The sequence below is a fragment of the Pituophis catenifer genome, unplaced genomic scaffold (genome assembly GCF_029215685.1).
Source record: "Pituophis catenifer annectens isolate HBS135680 unplaced genomic scaffold, rPitCat1.0.hap2 SCAF_14, whole genome shotgun sequence".
Taxonomy (NCBI): domain Eukaryota; kingdom Metazoa; phylum Chordata; class Lepidosauria; order Squamata; family Colubridae; genus Pituophis; species Pituophis catenifer.
The window spans coordinates 16,735,201-16,758,838 of NW_027256894.1; the positions used below are offsets into that span (position 1 = coordinate 16,735,201).

At 40.5% G+C, this 23,638-nt stretch overlaps 1 protein-coding gene across 2 annotated transcripts in view; it reads right to left on the bottom strand.

Moving 5' to 3' along the window:
* Positions 1–23,638, bottom strand: part of SLC12A1 (solute carrier family 12 member 1) — a 48,318-nt gene that overhangs the window by 642 nt on the left and 24,038 nt on the right. For both annotated transcript variants that reach the window (XM_070953782.1, XM_070953781.1), the window contains exons 14-25: positions 22,315–22,470; positions 16,599–16,698; positions 15,203–15,314; positions 10,450–10,590; positions 7,872–7,978; positions 6,619–6,701; positions 5,081–5,224; positions 4,152–4,283; positions 3,792–3,903; positions 3,013–3,099; positions 1,664–1,799; positions 5–72 (exon numbers count right to left, since the gene is read on the bottom strand). In XM_070953782.1, coding sequence (XP_070809883.1) covers positions 5–72; positions 1,664–1,799; positions 3,013–3,099; positions 3,792–3,903; positions 4,152–4,283; positions 5,081–5,224; positions 6,619–6,701; positions 7,872–7,978; positions 10,450–10,590; positions 15,203–15,314; positions 16,599–16,698; positions 22,315–22,470 — 1,378 coding nt within the window. The remainder of the gene's footprint in view (positions 1–4; positions 73–1,663; positions 1,800–3,012; positions 3,100–3,791; positions 3,904–4,151; positions 4,284–5,080; positions 5,225–6,618; positions 6,702–7,871; positions 7,979–10,449; positions 10,591–15,202; positions 15,315–16,598; positions 16,699–22,314; positions 22,471–23,638) is intronic.

Here is a 23,638-nt window from a genome sequence, read left to right on the forward strand (position 1 = left end):
TTACACAATAATTAGATTAGCAGCTCGAGAGTGCTCCTGTAAGAGTTCATTCAAACGGACCTGACGGTAACTCTGTTTAAAATCAAAAGTTAATTACATTAGAAATTATTTTTTCTATCATCCTTAGCCTAAATTACGTTCCAGACATCCTTCTTTATGAATAACTTTGAAATGAGTTCATGTACAATTCTGCCTGTCTTTGGATAAATCTGTTGACTGAAGTATGATTTTTGCAAATTAAAGTATGTAACTTGCAAATTGGAAACAAGAAACAGCTTTGTTGGATAATTATTTTCTCTTATTAAATCAATATGAATCCATACTTATCTTACCTCTTTAATGAAATACTCATGGCTACAGAATATAATAACTATGAACATAAATTTATTTAAAGAAATTAAGAGTTGGAAGGATTTTTTAAATGTACAATTAGTCTTGTGCTCAGATCAATGATCCTACTGAATCCTACTCTCATTCTACTCTGGCATCTATCCCAGACAATGCTATCCTTAATATTGAGAGAATATACAATGAAGCTTAAGTGTCATACAGTATGTACTGTTCCCATTCAGATAATATACTGTATGTCCCAAATTAACATTTACTATTGGAGCTTGAGCAGTGCAAAGAAAAGGCTCAGGGTTAATGTTTTCCGCAAACGCTTTGATGTGGGATGATAGAAATTGTTGCAGAATTCAGTACTGGATTATGTATCTCTTGTATTGGATGTTCTCTCCATCCACCTCCTGAAGAGTGAATCCCAGTTCAGGTGTTGTATTTGTTCAGGTGCTGGCCTAGAAACTAGGAGACTGAGTTCTACTGAGGAACAAGGACCACAGAAATTATTGTTGCTAAGTGGTCCTGACCTAAAGACCACATAGAAATTCCAGTCCCAATTAGGATTGTTAAATGAGGACTACTTGTACAGATTTTGGAAAGCATATGCTATAGGGCAATTAAAGAAACGTTGCAGAGGTGGTATTCAGCAGGTTCTGACCAGTTCTGGAGAACCGGTAGCGGAAAGTTTGAGTAGTTTGGAGAACCGGTAAATACCACCTCTGACTGGCCCCGCCCTCATCTATTCTCTGCCTCCCGAGTCCCAGCTGATCAGGAGGAAATGAGGATTTTGCAGTAACCTTCCCCTGGAGTGGGGAGGGAATGGAGATTTTACTGTATCCTTCCCCTGCCACATCCACCAAGCCATGCCCACCAAGCCACGCCCACAGAACCAGTAGTAAAAAAATTTGAATCCCACCACTGAAACGCCTTCTCTTCTAAGTTAGTGTTCCTCATCCTTGACAGCTCGAAGATGGGTGGAGTTCACCTCCCAGAATGCCGGCTGGGCAATTTGGGGAGTTGAAATTCACTATCTAAACTGCCAGGATTGAGACACACTGCTCTAAGGTTTGAAGCAAAGTTTTTGCCAACTCCAAACCTCTCTCCAAGTAAAGGAGTTTCTTGGTTAATAAAACGAATAATCTCGATCAAAGTTATGGCTTTAAAACGATTATGTGTAAAATTTGGTTAGAAAGAGCAGGTGATATAAACCATAGATATTATGGATTCCCCCCCCCCCAACCTGGTGGTAATCTATATGCCCTGCCTTCTCTTTCAAATAGCTCCTTTTATAGTGTCAAAGGTAACTAAAGGTATGGCTGGTTACCTTTTCCTTGAATGCTTCCAGTTCTGCATCAGTGATTTTCCATGGTGCTTCTCTCTTTAATTTCTCAGCAGTTGTTAAATCTTTGCAGCTTTCATGAAGGCGGTATGGTTCAATCATCTCTTCAAAGAATTTCCAGCTGGAACAGAAATTATAAAGAGACTTCACAGCAGGACTCTAACTCTTCATTTTACAGATATTCTTAAGATCGGACAAGCTTTTGGCTGTGGAATGATAGCTGAATTCTATAAAAATCTTTAAACTGTATTTATCAGGTTTTAAGCATGGGCATAGCCATTGCAGCATAGTAACACTTCCCCAGTTTATATTTGACATTGCTGTCAAATTTATATTCCAGATTGAATTTATTATAAAGTTATACATAATATTTCATTTCACAGTACTGCAGAGTATATTCATAGTTGTGTACACGAGAAACAACTTTTTTTGGGAAAATGTCTGCTTGTATTATACCATAATGCTAGCTTTATTTTTTATTACTGTTAATTGTAAGTTTCAAACTCCATTCCATTGAACATAAATGAAATTATTTCATATAAAAACAAAGGTGCCACACCATGTTTCTTTGTTGCTACAGAGGTAACAAAGATATCTCTGGAAATTACTTCCAATAAATATAATGTTGAAGTTAATTGGCTACATCTAGATAACTAATACTAAGCTTGTCTGGACTTTCTAAATAATGGCATTAGAAAGATTTGAATGTGATACAATCGATTTTAACTTGCACTCTACCTTGATTTCTGATAAAGTGCACTTTGATAGCATATTTAAGCCTCTGAAAAATCTCAGCAGTATAGCCAGGCGGGGTTCAAATCATGTACTTACCCTTGCATTTGGGATAATAAACTACAATTCCAGCGTTCATTTAACATTTACTAAACAAATTATAGCCTTTATAGCCATATGATTAGCCACAATTCAAAACAGAATAAAGTATCTTTCAATTCACCCAAATGACCTCACAGAACAACAGTGGTTAAAGTTATTTTGTGTGTATGTACGTGTGTACAAATGAAATAAAACAAATTATAGTTATTTAGGTAATAAGCATATTATCCTTTAACAGAAAATGGATGTCAATGGTTGCCTGACATCTGCTTCAAGAATGCCCAGCTATTCCAATAATACTTTAAAAATCCATTTTTCTTTGGCAGTTTGCTACCTTCTCTGCAGTAATAGAATGAACACCCGTGATTTAGCTTGGTATTTTTTTCCTAAATGGAAAAATAAGACTTAACCAGCAACAAGAGCAGGTTTTATATATTCCATTTTTAGACGTTCCCTTTTTAAAAAATTGCACAATTTCTTAGAAACTTGCTGAAGCTTACCTTTCTTTATTGGGTTTCATGTTGATGTCTCCAATTATATTAATGTCGGCAAATTTTATTCTGAACTTACTTAATAGTGAAGCCATCCTGAAAAATTAAAAAAAGGGAATCTCTTTTCATTCCAAAATTCAAAAAGCTTGACTTATGATACCTTAGGGTCAGTATGCATGGGATACAATATTTTGATAGATAATCCTTTGCACTGGATTACAAAATACAACCTGTTTAGAGTGAAGTAAGTTAGTGTGCTAAGATTGCAGTCTAATGTATAAAATGCAGTTCTTCCAAGACCACATTCTGTCTGCCTACATAAAAGAGAATCCAGAATACCTTTTAGCAGGGCATGGAGCTGAAACATTGACAATGAAAGTTTCTAAAAAGGAATTCTGCAATACAATAAGCTATCCAAGTTTTACTTCTACTACCTAATGGTTACACAGTGCTTTAGATATTTCAAGCCGCTTTGCCTACATCATTTTCTTCCTTTCCTCCTGTATATGCAAATAGTTTTGGAAATGTGACGGAATTTACTCCAGAATCCCTGGAGGAAAGGGACTGCATTCCAAAGGAGCAAGATGCAACTCAGTTCAGATAGTTTGTGTAAGAGTGAAGGTGAAGATGTCCCCTCCCTAACAATTCCTTTATGGGGGTAGTAGTATATTTGAGTTCATCAAGATTCTGTCTTCAGATGAGGAACAATAAAGAAATCTGGAAGAATCACAGAATGCCAAAGAAGCAGGAAAAGTTTATTCTCGGCGTAAGGAGATGGATTTTCTTACATCAACTTTTCTTCTTCAAGACGAGTAACTTTTCCACCAGTAAAGATCTTCAGTTTGCAATCCTTCCACTTTTTCCGGAGTGTCAGAATGTAGGGAATTAGGAGGATTAACCCTAGATGAAAAAAATTAGATCAAGTTATTTGTTCACACCAGTGAATCAAGTCAGAACACTGCATAATTAAGAAGAAAGTATTTCCCCCCCCCCCCACTAATATTGAAAATGGATGGTCGTTGACTTTAAAAATGTTTTTTTTAAATTACATTTTTTGGCTAGTTGTTTTGCACATCTCACATAGGGTTGTAAGATCTTACATAATCCTGGTACCTAAAATGGGTGATAGGTTTTGAGGGGGGGCTTACCTCCATCATCAAAAAGCCACCACACGTCGATGGAACCTTTTCCTTGCTTCTTTTTAAACTGAATGCTAGCTTCAAGGAGCCGTTGATTGAATTCCCCAACATGTACGGAAGAGATTGTGCTAATGCTGCAATCTGAAATGAGAGAGATGAGCGATTAGTTAGCTTTAATAATAGTTTTAGGCATCTTTTGTTTCGGTTATGTAAATAATATTAAAAACAAATTCTTGGGAGTTTAAAATATCACTCAAAAGGTGATGAGAACCAATCATCAAAAGACTGGAATCCATGAACATCCATACATTACAAACACACATGATTTGGTAACTCATCATCTTTGGTATTTTGTTCTATTTGGGATTTACCTCTTAATTTAGGTCCCAGCTTTTTTTTTTTGAAAAAAAAAAAAAAAAAGGGGTGGAGAAAATAGTAGATCTTTCCTAAAAGTTCTGGGCTCAAAGACTGCTTCATAATTGGAGGAACTGTTGAAAAACCATGCCTACTACCATGTGGAGAATATTAGCAAGAGAGACTTCAGCAGTTTGCAATGGGCCAGAAGATTCACCCAGCAAAAGAATTTTCTGCACTATGGTAAGATACATGGTGTTTCTTTCTTTTTTTTTTTTTTTTGATTCTAGCACTTATTTCCCAGTTTGCTTCTCTATGAAAACATCACATCGCCAATGTGACTAGCATAACATTTGCAAATCTGTTTTTTTTTTTTTTTTGCTGAACTATTTCTTCTTCTTTTGATCGTCTATGACAGCTCGGGTTTCCATCAATCTGTTTTTTAAATTGCTTCTAGAATATTGTTGATTTTGTTATAATAGACTAAATGTGACTGTGAATGGCAGTCTGTTCTCGAAGTAGCTCTTCAGGAAAAAAAAAGCTTACAGGCAGATCTTATGCACACATTATTTTTAAGCGTATACCTTTTTTGGGCATCGTCTTTGTAAAGTTGAGCTTGGTGGCTCTTCTAAAGAATCTACGGATGCCATAATTTTGTTCTTCAAATTCGTTATCTTTAAGAGCTGCTTCTAGGGCTTCTCTCTCCTGCTCCATCTTCTTCAGTTCCTCTGTTAACCAAAAGAAAGACTGGTGGTGTGACTACTTAGAAATCGTCCAAGAAAAACAGGGATAGGATTCAATGACTGTTTTATCACTGAACCTGAGCTCTCAGCTTTTCTGTTTCCTTTTTGCCTGTTAATGATTGCCTCCTGTCAAGATACCCTTGAATGAAGACGCCACTGCTTCTTCAGCATTTTTTATTCTGTAATGAATTTCTGCCTCAAAACATCCATAAATGCATTTTTAGATTGAAAACATGCACGCATCGGGCACAAATATTTGACTTCTGCAGTTTGTTTCATGGTATTTTGGAAACGGTGGGAATATCAATTGTATGGAAACGCACAAAAAAGACAGCAGGTGGCAGCAGAGGGTTACCATTTTTTTTTTTATGAAGGCTACCTCACACATTGATTTTAAGCAAAAACAAAGTCATAAATACATACTTAATGGCCTGGTCTATACATGGCATTAAGAACAGGCTTGAGTTTGCTTATTATATTTTTCCTGAACATCTGGATTAGCCTTAGGTGATTTTTTTTTCTTAATAAGCCCCAAATGTGGGAACTTTAGCTTGAAAATAGTTTATGAATTCTGGTTTCCCTTTAGCTAAGGTTTGACATATCTGAAGTATAAATCATGGGTTATTCTTAGTTCATTTGGTAAAAGTCAAATTCTATTTAAAGATTTTAAAGCAAGAACAGTATAGAAAATGACCTATTCCATAGGCTAAATTTCATTTTGCTGTTCTCCCCATATAATTCCTCCTGGTAATTTTTTTTTTCAAACCAACCGCAGAAAGGACAAGAAAGCGATGGGGATATGATTGTCAAATAATGGGTTGCACAGAAGATACAATGATATCCCTTAGTTAGGAAGTTAGAAAGGAAGCATGTTTTTTTCATTTCCCAAGTAAGTTGCTACAGTTTGCTTTATCTTAGGGTGGTCTTGAAGGTGGCATTAGAAGCTATAGTTCAATGTTCTTCAAATTTGGCACCATTAAGATATGTGGACTTCAACTCCCAGAATCCCTTGGCTAGTATGTCCAATGGCAGAGGAAATCAAGACGTAAAGGGCTTTGTAAGGTTATGACCAGCTCTTGGGATGGAGCCAGAAAATCAGCTGGCAACAACAGCAGCTCACACACTACAGGTGACTCTCTGCTTCTACCTATTAGCAGAATTGCATTCTGTACCAATTCTATTAAAGCAGTATTTTTCAAACTTGGCAATATTAAGATGTCTGGATTTCCATTCCCAGAATTCCTCTGCCATCCTTTTCAAGGAAGAAATTTGTATCCATGTGTTTTAGAAATTAGTACAGTTATTAGGGGAATATTTTTGTTCCCAGAAAGCATAACTATCATAGGAATGGTCCGAAATTTTCCCGAGTCTTGACATACCTTGAACCTGGAGGACTTGCGATATATCGAACCCTTGACTCGTTCGAACAATTATCACGCCAAATTCAAAGTCGAACGCATCACTGGAATAAAGTTTACATTAAAAAACATATTTAAAAAGTATTGAGTGACCCGGATTTAAATAGTAACAGTTACTATAAAGCCATTGCTGTTAAGTAAATTTTAACTTGAATCAAACTTATAACATGACAATAAAAATAATGCAGGCATATAGTACATCAGTGTCTGCTTCAAAAATGTTTGCCAAGACATACTTTGAACCTGCAAGGAAACCTGGAAAAAAAAAATCCTGCCTGCTTTAATGATGTAATGCAAGGTACTGTGTTTTCAAGAAACTAGAAATATTTCTAAATCATTTTCAAACTGTGCAAACCTCTAGGACATACTGTAGTCTCTTTTTGCATACAAGCATTATTTTGTTTCATAAGCATTGTTGTTGTTAGTTGCAAAGTTGTGTCTGACCCACTGTAACCCCATGGACAACGTTCCTCCAGGCCTTCCTGTCCTCTACCATCAGGGGTGAAATCCAGCAGGTTCTGACAGGTTCTGGAGAACTGGTACTGGAAATTTTGAGTAGTTCAGAGAATTGGCAAATGCCACCTCTGGCTGGTCCTGGAGTGGGGTGGGAATGGAGATTTTGCAATATCCTTCTCCCAGGAGTAGGATGGGAATGGAGATTTTGCAATATCCTTCCCCCAGGAGTGGGGTGGGAATGGGGATTTTGCAATATCCTTCCGCCAGGAATGGGGTGGGAATGGGGATTTTGCAATATCCTTCCGCCAGGAGTGGGGTGGGAATGGGGATTTTGCAATATCCTTCCACCACGAGTGGGGTGGGAATGGGGATTTTGCAGATTTTGCACGCCCACCAAGCCACACCACGCCCACCAAGCCACACCCACAGAACCGGTAGTAAAAAAAAATGGATTTCACCACTATCTACCATTCCCCGGAGTCCATTTAATCTGCTTCAGTGACTCCATCCAGCCACCTCATTCTCTGTTGCCCCTTTCTTCTTTTGCCCTCAATCGTTCCCAGCATTAGGTTCTTTTCCAGTGAGCCACGAGCATAGAAAGCAATAATAACCATTTTTGTCTTCAAGATATGTTTGGAATCTTGAATTGCAAGTTCAAAAATAATTTTGTAAATCAACCCTTTTTTAAAGAAAAAACAAGCTGTTTAGAGTTGCTTCTAATTCCTAGCAGCATAATATACTTCCAAATTCATACTTACTGTAGGGCACCTGTGTAATTTTCAACTTGCATTGCAGTGGCATGTCTCCAATCTTTTTTAAATCCAAGCACCAAAGTGTTAGGTTTCATTCTTCCCAAACCGGAGGCCTGCCAGTATAAAATACCATGTTTAAAAACAAGGCATGTACAAGGTTTATCTAAAATTAGAAGTGATGCAGAAATATAATGGGAGTACAGTGATGTTCTGGAGGGATTTAAGATTAAAATCTATCTGGCAAGTGTCCTTCATGCTTGTACCCAAGCAGCACGTGTAAAGATTAGTTCTAAATCATCTGAGCTATAAAATGATTTTTAAACGGCAAGAAATGACTATAGTATATCCATTTGCATTCCTTTGGATTCAAAAATCAAACTTTGAAAATTAGATCAACATAATTTTCAGGCTACTGGTTGCGTGATTGTTTTTAACACAATCCATGCCAGAGTTTCCAGTGCCCTTAAGATAAAGCAAGGATGATATTTATATGTTTAAAGAGCCATAATATTGGACAAGTGCCTTTTATAGGACAGCTACTACATTCAAGATACTCACAATCTTATCTAAGAGTAAACCTTTTTTGAATACCGTTGGGTTTTTGGGGTTTTTTTTTTAGAACAAGCACATCTTCCACTTCACTTCTTTAGATTTTCCCACCCCCTGAAAATCGTGAGTGCTTTCTGATTGAAAAGGCAGCCTACCAATTTTTTTTTTTTAAAAAATGAAAATACAGAGGCCTCTTGTTTCAGAAGCATTAGTGCGCTCATTATATCCGATGGTGTAGCAATCAAATTAATACTCTGATCATAAACTCATTGTTTAATTTCACAGCAATTAGAACATCTGGTTGCTTGTATGATAACGAGCTTCTTTTCCCCTGTGAAATCAATGTGAAATGCTAGAAGATGAAGTGTTAATTTCACTGTATAAAATATCTTTTGTGATCCAGTATAAAACACTGGTACTATTACATAAGTGTAGGCAGTGGTGGGATTCAAGTAATTTAACAACCGGTTCTCTGCCCTAATGACCAGCTGGATAGGCGTGGCTTGGCGGTCATGTGACCATGTGGGTGTGACCAACTCAATATCACTCATGTTGATGGGCGCTTCGCCTTAGCTGTTACAATGTAATAAAGGTTAACCATAGAGGCAGTTTCTGTAAGCAGGGCAATAAAGATTAGGCTAGAAACAACACCAGAATGTTTCCTTCCTGCCTTCCTTACAGGATTAGCCCTGTAAAGTGGGAACAAACCAAAATAATATTTCTTCCAACAACCGGTTCTCCAAACTGCTTAGAAAATTAATAGCCGGTTCTCCCAAATAGAACTGGCTGAATCCCACCACTGAGTGTAGGCAATTGCCCGAGTAGTCTGAGACATTTACCGTATTTTTCGGAGTATAAGACGCACCTTAGTTTTTGGGGAGGAAAATAAGAAAAAAGCTGATTGGCAGGTGGATCAGCCTCCCGGAATACCCCCAATCAGCTGTTCCCAGAGGTGAATTTTAGCAACAGGTTCCTTGGTTGTGAGCTCTGTGCCTTGCTTTTTTTTTTGCTTTTTTTTCTGCCTCTGAAACTTCTGAAACTCTGTTTCAGAAAAAAAGTTCTTTTCTGCCTCTGAAAGCCTCTGAAACAGAGCTTTTTTTAAAAAAAGCCTCTGAAGCTCTCATTGGGGGCTTCTTTTCTGAAGCTTTGTTTCTGCTGCTTTTTTCAGCCTCTGAAACCTCCTTTTGAAAAGCTCGGCGAGGCTACATTCGGAGTATAAGACACACCCAGATTTTCACCCTCTTTTTTTGGGGGAAAAGGTGCATCTTATACTCTGAAAAATACGGTAAGTTCCTCTAAAACAGGTCTGTTTAACAGAGGATATTGTTCATTGAATATGACAATGTTTTTCAACCTTGGCAATTTGAAGATGGGTAGACTTCAACTCCCAGAATTCCCCAGCCAGAATATGATGTTTCTTAACCTTAGCAATTTGCAGATGGAGGGACTTCAACTCCCATGCTGGCTGGGGAATTCCAGAAGTTGAAATCTACACACTTTCAAATTATGATAGCTGGGGAATTCTGGGAGTTGAAGTTCACCCATCTTCAAGCTACTAAGGTGAGAAACACTCGAAATACGGAAATCTATAGAGATTCTCAGTCATCCAGGTCATGATTGTCCTAAAGGTTGCTTTTTCAGGAGGCAACTGGATTTTCTTGTTGTTGTTTTTTTCTTTGAAGACATTTCGCTTCTCATCAAGAAGCTTCTTCTCACCATCCAGTCGGAGCTGAAGAAGCTGCTTGGATGAGAAGCGAAACGTCTCCAAAATAAAAACAAAAAAACCCCAAGGACGTCCAGTTACCTCCTGAAAAAGCACCTTTGGGACTAGAATATGGAATCGATTCATTTTCCCACCCCATGGATCCATTGCCTCAAAGTAGAGTTATTCCCGAAGTTAGCTAAAATGCCAAGGGCAGCGTCCCCAAGATATCCTCTGCATTTCCGTGATGCTTTTAGAACATAAACCTTAATGAATAAACCAACATTCTTGGGTACCGGAGGCTGCTTTGAAGCCGCACTTCAAGCAGCTCACCTGAAGAAGACTTCTGACTCCGTCTCGAAAGCTGTCAGCCGCCACTGCAGCGTAAAAAGCTTTCCTTTTATTCTTCGCCAGCCAGGCCTGCTTCGTTGTCATGCCACTGTTCATCTCTGTAACGCACAGCTTGCGTGGGCCCTGTGTGACACGATCATGCATTAGAGAGGAGCTCTGCATTATGCCCAGCACAATAGCGTGATTTTGAGGGAGGGACCGAATCAAGACTGCGATGTGAGTCAAGGGAAGAAAAAAAAAATTTAGATCCCCACAAAAGATTTTTAATTTTTTTTTGCAGAGATTCAATCTTTTGAAAAGAAGCTTGCTGGCCCAAATTGTTCGTTTTTTTTCGTTCAGTCTGTGTGAGCCGCTTAAGTTTTTGTGATCGCTAGAAAAGGCCCGTTTTGAAAATTCAGCTCTGGGAGAGTTTTAATTAACGGTGAAATAATCATGAAGGATTAGCAGAGGAGCTCAATGGTAATTGGACTCCAAGTACTGTATTCACCGTTATTTTTTAAAAATAACTATGAACTGCACTCTGAACAAGTACCTAGCAGTTCCTAGCAGTTCAAAAGCACGTAAAAAATGCAAGTAGAAAAATAGGGACCACCTTTGGTGGGAAGATAACAGCGTTCCGTGAGCCTTTGGGGTTTAGTTATGCTGGCCACATGACCACGGAGACGTCTTCGGACAGCGCTGGCTCTTCGGCTTTGAAATGGAGATGAGCACTGCCCCCTAGAGTCGGGAGTGACTAGCACATATGTGCGAGGGGAACCTTTACCTTTACACTATGAACTACGGACATTATTTAAAACATAATGTTCATAGTTCATAGTTTCCATTTGAAAGCCTTCCTAAGCTCGGGATTTAGGCACGGCGTTTTTGCACAAAAGAATATAGCAGCAGATGAGGACCAAAGAAAGAGCATTCTAAATTGTGGAGGGTATTTTTTTTTCCCCCCTGGAGAAGACAATTTGCAATTCCCTTCGGTGATAACTGGCTACCAATTTCACCTGATGTCACATAGACAGTCTAATTTTTTTTAAAACCCTCCCCCCGCGTTTTGCTTGGCAATTATTTTGTTTCAAATTAGATTCGCTTTGGAACTTCTTGGAGAGTTTTATTACTGTTGGCTGCCCAAAATGTTTTGTCAACATTTAGAAGCGGAGAGGAGATGCTTTATGTAAACAAACATATGCCGATAAATCCCAGTTTTGACACGTGGCAGCTTACAAGTCTGTTGACCGTGTAATGGCAGTGCTTCCCAGTCTGGCTATGCAAAATATGAATTTGAAGCCGTCGTGAAAAAGGTTTCTTTTGTCGTTTGTGATTAAGGCTGCATGTCTGCCTCGAAAGAGCTAAGATATGCTGAAAATAACGGGCTGGACTCAAGGACTAGATTGCTAAAGCTTCATACACGTAGTCTTCGACCTACCACCACAATTTCTGTTGCTAAGCGAGACGTTTGTGTAAGTGAGTTTTGCCCCTTTTTACAACCTTCCTTGCCACAGGTGTTAAGTGAAATATTGCAGTTGTTCCGTTAGTAATATGGTTCTCGAGTGAATCTGGATTGTCCATGGACTTTGCTTGTCAGAAGGTCGCAAAAGGGGGATCAGGTGATCCCCGGGTGACACTGCAACCGTCCCAAATATGATTTTGATCACGTGACCATGAGGATGCTACAATGGTCGTAAGTGTGAAAAATGGTCGTAAGTCACTTTTTTTCAGTGCGGCTGTGACTTTGAATGGTCACCAAATGAACTGTGGTAAGTCCAGGGCTACCTGTGTCAGCATCAGTTGAACTGCTGAAGCCTTCTGCAGAGGATCCTAATCAGAAGTGATATTCAGCCGGTTCGCCCGAACCAGTAGTGGAAATCGTGGATGGGCCTGCCCACCCCTGCCCTGGCTCTATGCCATCCTATTTAGGCACGTTTTTCTGGCCGGGTGCATGCGCGGAAGGTGCACATGCCAGCAAATCGCATGCACGGAAGGCTGGGTGCATGCGTGGATGGGGCCCGTGCGAGCAAAGGCATGCACGCGCGCTCACATTTGCAAACCAGTAGGGAAAGTAGTGAATATCACCCCTGATCCTAATGCTAAGTTGCTAGTACTGGCCTTAAATTTGGGATACTGTCAGCCTCTGCTTTTATATATATCAGGTTCGCCTGATTCGCCAGTTGCATCCCTTTCTGGAACGGGACACCTTGCGCACAGTCACTCACGCCCTCGTTACCTCCTGGCTGGACTTCTGTAATGCTCTCTACATGGGGCTCCCCTTGAAGAGCACTCGGAGGCTCCAACTGGTCCAGAATGTGGCCGCGCGGGTAATTATGGGTGCAACCCGTTGCACCCATGTAACACCTTTCCTGCGCGAGCTGCACTGGCTCCCAGTGGTCTTCCGGGTGCGATTCAAGGTGCTGGTTACCACCTTTAAAGCGCTCCATGGCTCAGGACCTGGCTACCTACGAGACCGCCTTCTGCCACTGATAGCCTCCCACTGTCCAGTTCTCTCCCACAGAGAGGGACTCCTCAGGGTGCCGTTGGCCAAATTATGTCGGCTGGCGACACCCAGGGGGAGGGCCTTCTTTGTGGGAGCCCCTGCCCTTTGGGATGAACTGCCCCCGGACATACGCAAGATCTCTGACCTCCGAGTTTTCCGCTGTGCTCTTAAGACCCTGCTCTTCCGACAGGCAGGGCTAGCTTCATAAATTGAGTTTTAAATTTGGAATTCTTAAATTTTTGGGTTTTTTAGTTAATTGGCCTTAAATGTAATACTTTAAATAATTTTTTAAATTTAAATTGTGATATTTGTATTGTGTTTTTACCTGGCTGTACACCGCCCCGAGTCCTTCGGGAGAGGGGCGGTATAGAAATAAAATTATCCTTATCCTTATCCTTATATTTCTTGCTTGGTACAGCTGCCATTTTAAACAGGGGGAGTGGGGAGCTGCCTGGATAGTTGGGAGGGGAGAAGTGAGCTGGCGGAGTGAATTGGAGAAAGTTTTCCTCAGCGTTTCTCTGCAGCTGGGAGGCGCGCTGATAACCAGTCAAGGTCAACCGTCCTGACATACCAGAAGGATGGAGCCATCGGAAGCTGCACCCCACATGATCCCTTGGGAGGAGGTGGATTGGATAATCCTGACTGGACCATTGGGGGGGGGGAGGGTTTTAAGGACGCTTTCTATATGTGATTTTCGCGCCTATTGCCTCAGACCTTACTTTTCTTTGATTGCCTTCAGTTCATACTCAGTACAAGTACCTTTCTCTATGAAAATGGAGTCCGGGTTTTTTCTTTCTTGAGTATTGAAAGGAGGCATACCTGACAGATACGGAATAAGTCAACAAAGTCGAGTTTTGAATTTGTATATTGTCTATTGCCTCATGTAGTTTGGCTGCATTGTTTCCGAGGCTTAGGATAAAAGGCATTTGGTGCTGTCAGAACGTCGTTGTTTTTCTTGCAGACGTTTCATTACCAAATTAGGTAACATCATCAGCTCTAGTAAGGAGTGGGGTTTAGGCTCTCAGTTTATATTCTGCCAACAACGACAGGCAAGCCACTAGAAAACCCTACTCCTTACTAGCATGGATGATGTTATTTAGTTTGGCTAATAAAACGTCTGCAAGAAAAACCAGCAAGCTCAGAGAGCACCAAGGACCCCCTCATGTCAACCAGAGAGCACCAAGAACCCCTCATGTCAACATTCTCCTTCATTCGTAGAAACAGCACTCTCTACAGCAATTAAAAAATAAATAAAAACAGGTACTTAACCATAGTTTTTCCCAATGGCTACCCAAATTTAGACCCGTGCATCAGCTGAATGTAAACTAAAAAAAGCATTAATGGATATAAGTAAGAATCATTTAGAATCTTAACGGGCGTCGTATTGATAGCTGACAGCCGATAGCTATCTCATCATTCTCTTATTTTTCCCAGTTAAATAGCTTACAACAGTTCATTATGCCAATTTTTATTAGTCAATAAAACTAAACGTTACTAACTTTTTAGAGGAGGAAATTAAAATACCTAAACCATATATAACGGCATGCTATATAAAATATCCGCAGACGTATAAAACTAGAAACCAATAAGTTAAAAAAAAATTGGAAACCTTTTCTGTCCAAAGCTTTTATAGACTGGAATAAAATACCCACTGGAATAAGGAGTAAAACTTCGCTTTATAAATTAATGGGGCAAAAAAAAAACCAAAACCCTTTATTGAATTGTGCTGTTTTTAATTATTTGAAAGAGTCACTTGTAAAAATAAAGTTTATTTTATACAAGTAGCTCGTGATCTACCACCCCAGTTGAGGCCCAGATTTCCGCTGCTAAGCAAGACAATTGTTATGGGAGTTGGGCCCCATTTTATGACCTTTCTTGCCACAGCTGCTAAGTGAATTGCTGCAATTGTTAAGTTAATAACACAGTTGTTAAGTGAATCTCGCTTTACCTGTTGGAAGGTCGCAAAAGGGGATCACATGACCCCGTCACAAATACGAGTCAGTTGTCAAGGGTCCAAATTTTGACCATGTGACTGTGGGGGATCTTGCAACGGTCGTAAGTGTGAAAACCGGTTTTAATTCCCTTTTCTCAGTCGACTTCAAACAGTCACTAAAGGAATGGTGGTAAGCTACCTGCCTACGGAAGAAGCTTCTGTAGAGATCTGTCTGTCACTCGGCTTTCCATGTAGAAAACCTGCAGTTTCTAGTTGCTCTACCGAGAGAGCCATTTTTTGTGAATCACATACAAACTTACCATGAACACTTCGCAGCAGAGGCAGAGACCGTTGTTCTTTGTGAATGAATGAGCGATGTCTAACAAAGCTGGTCTTATCATAGGTCCTCCTGTCAAAACGATGCACTGAGGCCTGCAAAAGATGGGAGGAGATGCATATATATCTGATGGTGCATTTACATCTGAGAATAGAGTAGAGTAGAGTAGAGTAGAGTGGAGTGGAGTGGAGTGGAGTGGAGTGGAGTGGAGTGGAGTGGAGTGGAATGGAATGGAATAGAATATGGAATGGAGAATAGAATAGAATAGAATAGAATAGAATAGAATAGAATAGAATAGAATAGAATAGAATAGAATAGAATAGAATAGAATAGAATAGAATAGAATAGAATAGAACAGAACAGAACAGAACATGGAATGGAATGGAGAATAGAGTAGAGTAGAGTAGAGTAGAGTAGAGTAGAGTAGAGTAGAGTAGAGTAGAGTAGAGTAGAGTAGAGTAGAATAGAATAGAATAGAATAGAATAGAATAGAACAGAACAGAACAGAACAGAACAGAACAGAACAGAACATGGAATGGAATGGAGAATAGAGTAGAGTAGAGTAGAGTAGAGTAGAGTAGAGTAGAGTAGAATAGAATAGAATAGAATAGAATAGAATAGAATAGAATAGAATAGAATAGAATAGAATAGAATAGAATAGAATAGAATAGAATAGAATAGAATAGGAACATGGAATGGAATGGAATGGAAGGGAAGGGAAGGGAAGGGAAGGGAAGGGAAGGGAAGGGAAGGGAAGGGAAGAGAAGAGAAGAGAAGAGAAGAGAAGAGAAGAGAAGAGAAGAGAAGAGAAGAGAAGAGAAGAGAAGAGAAGAGAAGAGAGAAGAGATGTGGCTGTCCAGTCTCTTCTTAAAAACCTCCAGTGATGGAGCATCCACAACTTCTGGAGGCAAAGTTGTTCCACTGGTTAATTGTCCTCACTGTTAGGAAGTTTCTCCTTAATTCCAAGTTGCTTCTCTCTTTGGTTAGTTTCCAACTATTACTTCTTGTCCTGCCCTCTGGTGCTTTGGAGAATAATTTGACCCCTCTTCTTTGTGGCAGCCCCTCAAATACTGAAAGACTGCTATCGTGTCGCCCCTAATTCTTCTTTTTTTTAGACTAGCCAGAGCCCAAACCTGCAGCCGTTCTTCCTATGGTTTAGTCTCCAGGCCTTTGCTCATCTTAGTTGCTCTTCTCTGAACTTTTTCCAAAGTCTCAACATCTTTTTTTTTTTTTGTAGTATGGCAACCAAAATTGGTTGCAGTCTTCCAAGTGTGGTCTTACTAGGGTTTTGTAAAGCGGCGCTAATACTTCATGTGAACTTGATTCTATGCCTCTGTTTATACAACCCAATCATTGAATCGGTTCCTACAAAAACCTACCGGAAGTTTTTCACATGGTCATCCACTGTTGCTAGTTCCAGGGCACTCTCAACAGCATTAATATAGTATAGGGCCTGGGCAGATGACCCCCAGTTTATTTCTGCAAACAAAAACAAAAACAACAAAAAAACCACATCAATTTTAGCTTTTATATTTAACAAAAGTCATTTTACAGATACCATATTTTTGATCCCTTGTAACAAGAAGTACTGTGTTTCCCCAAAAATAAGACCCCACTGGAAAATAAGTCCTAGTATTTATTTATTTATTTATTTATTTATTTATTTATTTATTTATTTATTTATTTATTTATTTATTTATTTATTTATTTATTTATTTATTTATTTATTTATTTATTTATTTATTGGTTTGATTTATATGCCGCCCTTTTCCGGAGACTCAGGGCGGCTTACAATGCGTTAAACAATAGCCTTCATACTTCATAGTATGATTTTCAGAATGCTTGTAATATAAGCCCTACCCCAAAAATAAGCCCCAGTTAAGATCATCAGCCAGATGGACGCATGTAGTGCCGCATTTCCCCCAAAATAAGACCTAACCAGAAAATAAGCCCTAATGCGTCTTTTGGAGCAAAAATTAATATAAGACCCGGTCTTATTTTGGGGAAAACATGGAATAGAATAGAATAGAATAGAATAGAATAGAATAGAATAGAATAGAATAGAATAGAATAGAATAGAATAACAGAGTTGGAAGGGACCTTGGAGGTCTTCTAGTCCAACCCCCTGCCCAGACAGGAAACCCTACACCAATTCAGACAAATGGTTATCCAACATCTTCTTAAAAACATCCGGTGTTGGAGCATTCACAACTTCTGGAGGCAAGTTGTTCCACTGATTAATTGTTCTAACTGCCAGGAAATTCCTCCTTAGTTCTAAATTGCTTCTCTCCTTGATTAGTTTCCACCCATGGCTTCTTGTTCTACCCTCAGGTGCTTTGAAGAATAGTTTGACTCCCTCTTCTTTGGGGCAACCCCTGAGATATTGGAACACTGCTATCATGTCTCCCCTAGTCCTTCTTTTCATTAAACTAGACATACCCAGTTCCTGCAACCGTTCTTCATATGTTTTAGCCTCCAGTCCCCTAATCATCTTTGTTGCTCTTCTCTGCACTCTTTCTAGAGTCTCCACATCTTTTTTACATTGTGGCGACCAAAACTGAATGCAATATTCCAAGTGTGGCCTTACCAAGGCATTATAAAGTGGCATTAATACTTCACGTGATCTTGATTCTATCCCTCTGTTTATGCAGCCCAGAACTGTGTTGGCTTTTTTTGGCAGCTGCTGCACACTGCTGGCTCATATCTAAATGGTTGCCCACTAGGACTCCAAGATCCCTCTCACGGTTACTACTGTTGAGCAAGGTACCTCATATACGGTACCTGTGCCTTTTGTTTTTCTTCCCTAAATGTAGAACCTTGCTTTTTTCACTGTTGAATTTCATTTTGTTAGATAGCGCCCAATGTTCAAGTCTGTCAAGATCCTTCTGTATCTTGAGCCTATCTTCTGGAGTGTTGGCTATTCCTGCCAGCTTGGTGTCATCTGCAAATTTGATGAGTTCCCCATCTATCCCCTCGTCCAAGTCATTGATGAAGATGTTGAAGAGCACTGGGCCTAAAACAGAGCCCTGGAGTACTCCACTGCATCCTTCCTTCCATGTAGATGCAGTTCCATTGAGGACTACACATTGAGTGCGGTTGGTCAGCCAGTTAAAAATCCATCTGGTGGTGATGCTGTCTAACCCACATTTTTCTACTTTATCTAGTAGTAGGTTATGGTCTACTTTATCAAATGCTTTACTGAAGTCCAAGTAAATGGGTTGTATTTAGTTTTCATATGTGAAATGCCAAATGCAAACTATCATCTTACGCCCAGCTAGTGGAAGTAAACCTTACTGCATTTTTAATCTACTCTGACAATATATATGCAGACTCCTTCAAATTGGTCACCAGGTTTTCCCTGTTGACTATAAATAGAATTCCTGCCTTCTTTTCAACCCTTCAGGGTAGGCTAGATCAAGAGAGAGACATTGCTGAGATTCCAGGAAAATTACTTTTTGTTGTTGTAGGGTATAATAACCAAATCTTGTAAATCAGATCTGGGGATTTTACGATCCCCAGGACCACATCTGGCCCTTTGGCTGTTCCTGTCTGGTCCTCATGGATTGCTTCTATTTTGAAGCCAACTGCTATTTTCCTCCCAATTTATATATGTGTGTGCATGCATGCAACCATCTTCACAGCTCTATCAATTTGGCCCTTCACAACAGTCCCAGTTTCTCATGTGGCTCCTTGGGAAAATTAATTGCCCACCGCTATTTGCAAGCCTATCAAAGCTACCTAAACAAGACATTGATTGTGGATTATTTGATCGTTATATTGAGTTTCTTTCTCATGCTTTCCACTTTCTCAGGATAAAGTTGGCATTTCTCCAGGGGTGGGCTGCTGGGGGTTCGCAGGGGTTCGGGAGAACCCCTAGCTAAGATTCTGTGCAGTTTGGAGAACCCCCAACTCCCAGTCCTGGTGGCCCCGTCCACCCCTCCCCTCCCCTCCCAGGAGTCCCCACTCGGCCCGTTTTGGATGCAGTTAAGTGCAGGGCACGCATGGAGGCTCAGGGAGAGTGAAAAACGGGCCTAATGGAAATTCAGGAAGGCTGGAAATGGGTCCGTTTCTGCCCTCCAGAGGGCCTGGGGAGGCCATTTTCACCCTCCTGGAGGCTCGAGGAAAGCCTCCGGAGCCCGGGGAGGGCACCCCCCCCCCCCATGGTGCAGGAAGCCGACTAGGCCATGCCCACCATGGCCATGCCGACCCAGCAACCAGGCAGAGAACCCCTTGGTAAAATTTTTTGAAGCCCACCCCTGCATTTCTCCTTCTTTAACAATTCTCTCGCTCCTACCCCAAAGTCATCTGTCTATCTTTCTTTACATCTCTCCCACCCGACTCTTTTTCTAACCTGTCTTACCAGATAAAAATTCACGTTGGCTGAAAATAATCTATTGTCTCTTGGTTCTATGCCACGTAATGAAAATAAAGATATTCAGGTGAGCTTCTAAACATTTTTGTTATCTCGGTGCCTTCAACATTCTCAATCCTGAAAGTTCATCACGATCATTTGCGGCGATGTTGGCTATTTGCATCCCTTTCAAGCTTATTTGTCTCTGTGCAATTTAGGAGATTTTTTTTTTCCCTAGAATTGAAGACACCGCTGTCTTACTTTTAAAAAGCCTTGCTTGGCTTCTGAACAACCTGCCGCCAAATTTCACCATGAAGTTAAAAAAAAAAGAGAGAGAGAGAGAGAGAGAGAGACAGAGAGAGAGAGCAACGTTTCAAAAGCAAACTGTGATGTCTATTTATGCGAACCACAACTTGACAATAAGGCTTTTCCATTCCTTTTGAGAACCACTTAGCTTATAATATAGTATTTTATAGAGAAGAGGCTCGTTCAATAAAAAAAAAAAAGCAGAGGAAGCCAACACATGCTTTAAGCTTGCACGACGTTGATACGAGCTGAAGAAATATTGTTTATTTTGGATGAGGGGATTGCCAGAAAGTGAATGTGATGGCGTAGCTCTTAGACTTCTAAATAGTAATAATAAAAACAAGCAACGAAGCAAGCGAGCAAGACAAGGTTTCCGGTTAATTCCCGTGCTCTGTGTAGAAAAGCTACAAGAGGCTGCTCTACAGAACTCATAAAAACCTCATTACTAGCAATATGTTGGTAGTCTACAAAGAAACCATTTTTCAGAAGCTACCTTTGGAGATCCCTCCAGAGAATTTTTTTTTTTTCTTTCCCTAACAGGAAAGAGATTAAAATGGCAGCAGTCATTTGATAGAAAGGATTAGCTATCAGGGATGTGAATACACGGCGTTCTTAAGGGGTGGGGGGGGGTGGGGAGAAGAGAAAGTGTACGGCTGTTTTGAAATCTTTTCCACCGAGCCGCATTAAAAAGCACCCTAGGGAGAAGCAGACGAACGAAGAAAGGAAAAATTGAAATCGGAATGTTCTTTTTTAAAACGATTCCTCTAGGAACAGCCCCCCCTGGTAACTAAATTAGACGGGGCAGTGAAAGGTTGATGGATTTCGATATGGACCTCTCCAAGTCTCACATGCCCGTCAGAAAGAAAAACAAAAAGAAAACCAACTGTGAATTACCCTACGGCTTTTGTCTGTTTTGTGTATGTGTGTGTGTGTGTTTGGTTACTTCTGCTTGTTTTGTCTGTGTCAAACTGCCAGATTGGTTAAGGTGTAGTTCCAGCAAGGATGATGATGATGATTAACTTTATTCATTAAACATGAACCTCAGTCAACTGAACATACAAAAATGCATCACAAATACCATTGACTGGTGCTAATGGTTGATACGGGTTGCGGCCAGCGTCCTAGGTATCAACCAAGTACCAGTTGTTGTTGTTGTTGTTGTTATTGGTTAATCTTTAGTGAGATTCACAGCCTTTGAGGCTGGTTAATAGCTCAGCAGCTCGAGTCCTAACCAAGGACCTAGGAACTGTTAAGGTATCGTCGGAGGATGTAAGCTGTTCCGAGTAAGGTGGTTTTTTGTAGAGTCAAAATGTTATAATAATAATAAAATATTATTATTATTATTATTATTATTATTATTATTATTATTATTATTATTATTATTATTATTATTATTGGTTACTCTTTAGTGAGATTCACAGCCTTTGAAGCTGGTTAATAGCTCAGCAGCTCGAGTCCTAACCAAGGACCTAGGAACTGTTAAGGTATCGTCGGAGGATGTAAGCTGTTCTGAGTAAGGTGGTTTTTTGTAGAGTCAAAATGTTCAAGTCCGGTAAATTTAGAATTTCTAAATAGCGTGGTAGCCCTTTGGGTATTGCTCCAAAGGCTCCAATTACAATCGGGACAACTACTTCTTCTTCTTCTTCTTCTTCTTCTTCTTCTTCTTCTTCTTCTTCTTCTTCTTCTTCTTCTTCTTCTTCTTCTTCTTCTTCTTCTTCTTCTTCTTCTTCTTCTTCTTCTCCTCCTCCTCCTCCTCCTCCTCCTCCTCCTCCTCCTCCTCCTCATCATCATCATCATCATCATCATCATCATCCTGGTCAGTCATTTGTCTGAGATTGTATAGGTTCTCCTACTTGAGCAGGGGGCTGGATTAGAAGACCTCCAAGGTCCCTTCCAACTCTGTAATTCTTATTCCTATTCCTATTCCTATTCCTATTCCTATTCCTATTCCTATTCCTATTCCCATCCCATCCCATCCCATCCCATCCCATCCCATCCCATCCCATCCCATCCCATCCCATCCCATCCCATCCCATCCCATCCTATCCTATCCTATCCTATTCCCTTTCTTATTCTATTCTATTCTATTCTATTCTATTCTATTCTATTCTATTCTATTCTATTCTATTCTATTCTATTCTATTCCGGAAGTTGGCAAGCGGGCTGTTTTTGGCCTCCAGAGGGCCTCTGTGGGGGGGGAGGCCATTTTCACCCTCCCCAGACTCCTAGAGAGACTCGGTAGTCACACATTACGTCCGGGTGGGTGGGCAGAGCTTCCCGCAGTCGCCGCTACCGGTTCGTGTGACCCGGACAGAACCGGCTGAATCCCACCACTACTATAGACTCTACTGAGATTTTCTCCCCCCACCCTGAGCAATTCATTCATTCATTCATTCATTCATTCATTCATTCATTCATTCATTCATTCTGAGCCTTACCTGGCTTCTTGTAGGTCACATAAATATAAAGAAAGAACTCAATTGCGTACGTGATGAGAGCCGCCCTCCAGTTAATTACAAACATGACGCCACAGCATAGAACAGCTCCAAAAAGGGACACCCACATGTTGTAATACCTAAAGGCAGGTCTCCAGCCTGTGGGAGTCAGAAAAAGTGGGTCAATTCATAATCAGCCAGATAGAGAGAACTGATAGATGGATTGCTTAATTGAGTAAATGTATAATATTGCCCAGGGGTGAAATGCTACCAGTTTGCATCGGTTCAAGCGAACCGGTAGTAATAAAAGCTACCAGTTTAGGCAAATCAGTAGTAAAAAAATGCTACCGATTCGTCTGAATTTGTATTTCCAACCATCAGCTGTGCTGCGTGATTTATATTCACTAGAAAACAGGAAATCCTGCTTTCTAGCTAATCTAAATCGCGCAGCACAGCTGTTCTCCCCCTCGCTGTTCTACTTACCTTCTTAAGCCTCCTTTTTCCACACCGCGTGGTAGCGCCTGTGGTGCACATCCATGCGCAGTGTGCATTTCATGTGCACTGTGCATGCGCATGCAGCGAACCAGTGCCAAACCTCGGAGGATTTCACCACTGGTATTGCCCCATACGATCTAGCAACGGTTGTGATCAGAATGGAGTTGTGGGTACTCCGTCACTGGAGGTTTTCAAGAATTTGCCTTGGGTGGTATAGGGTCTTCTGCCCTATAGACCTCTAAGGTCCCTTCCAACTCTTATTATTGGAAGAACCGTGGTGGCGCAGTGGTTACAAATGCAGTACCACAGGCTAACTCTGCCAACTGCCAGCAGTTCGATCCTGACCGGCTCAAGGTGGACTCAGGCTTCCATCCATCCGCGGTCGGTAAAATGAGGACCTGGATTGTTGGGGGCCACAGGCTGATTCTGTAAACCGCTTAGAGAGGGCTGTAAAAGCACTACGAAGCGCTATATAAGTCTTAAGTGCTATCGCTATTCCTTCCTCTGTTCCTTCCTCTGTCTTTCTTTGTTCAATAAGCATTACTGCCAGTGTTGGGAATTGGAGTTGCCAGGCAGGTTTTAAACCATGGCTTTTTGTTGTTGTTGTTGTTTACATGATTTTTGTTTTGAGCGTCTACGGATTTGGTAAAGTCGCAAAAATAATAAAAAGGAGAGAGTTGTTCAAAGCACTTGGCAGCTGACACCACAGGGCTGTTTGGATTTATTTCACTTGTTAGGATCCAGCTTGCCTTACCCCCCAATATATATTTACTACCCTCAGTCATTTCTCTGCATCTAATAAAACACAATTGTTGCCCAATAAAACATAGGC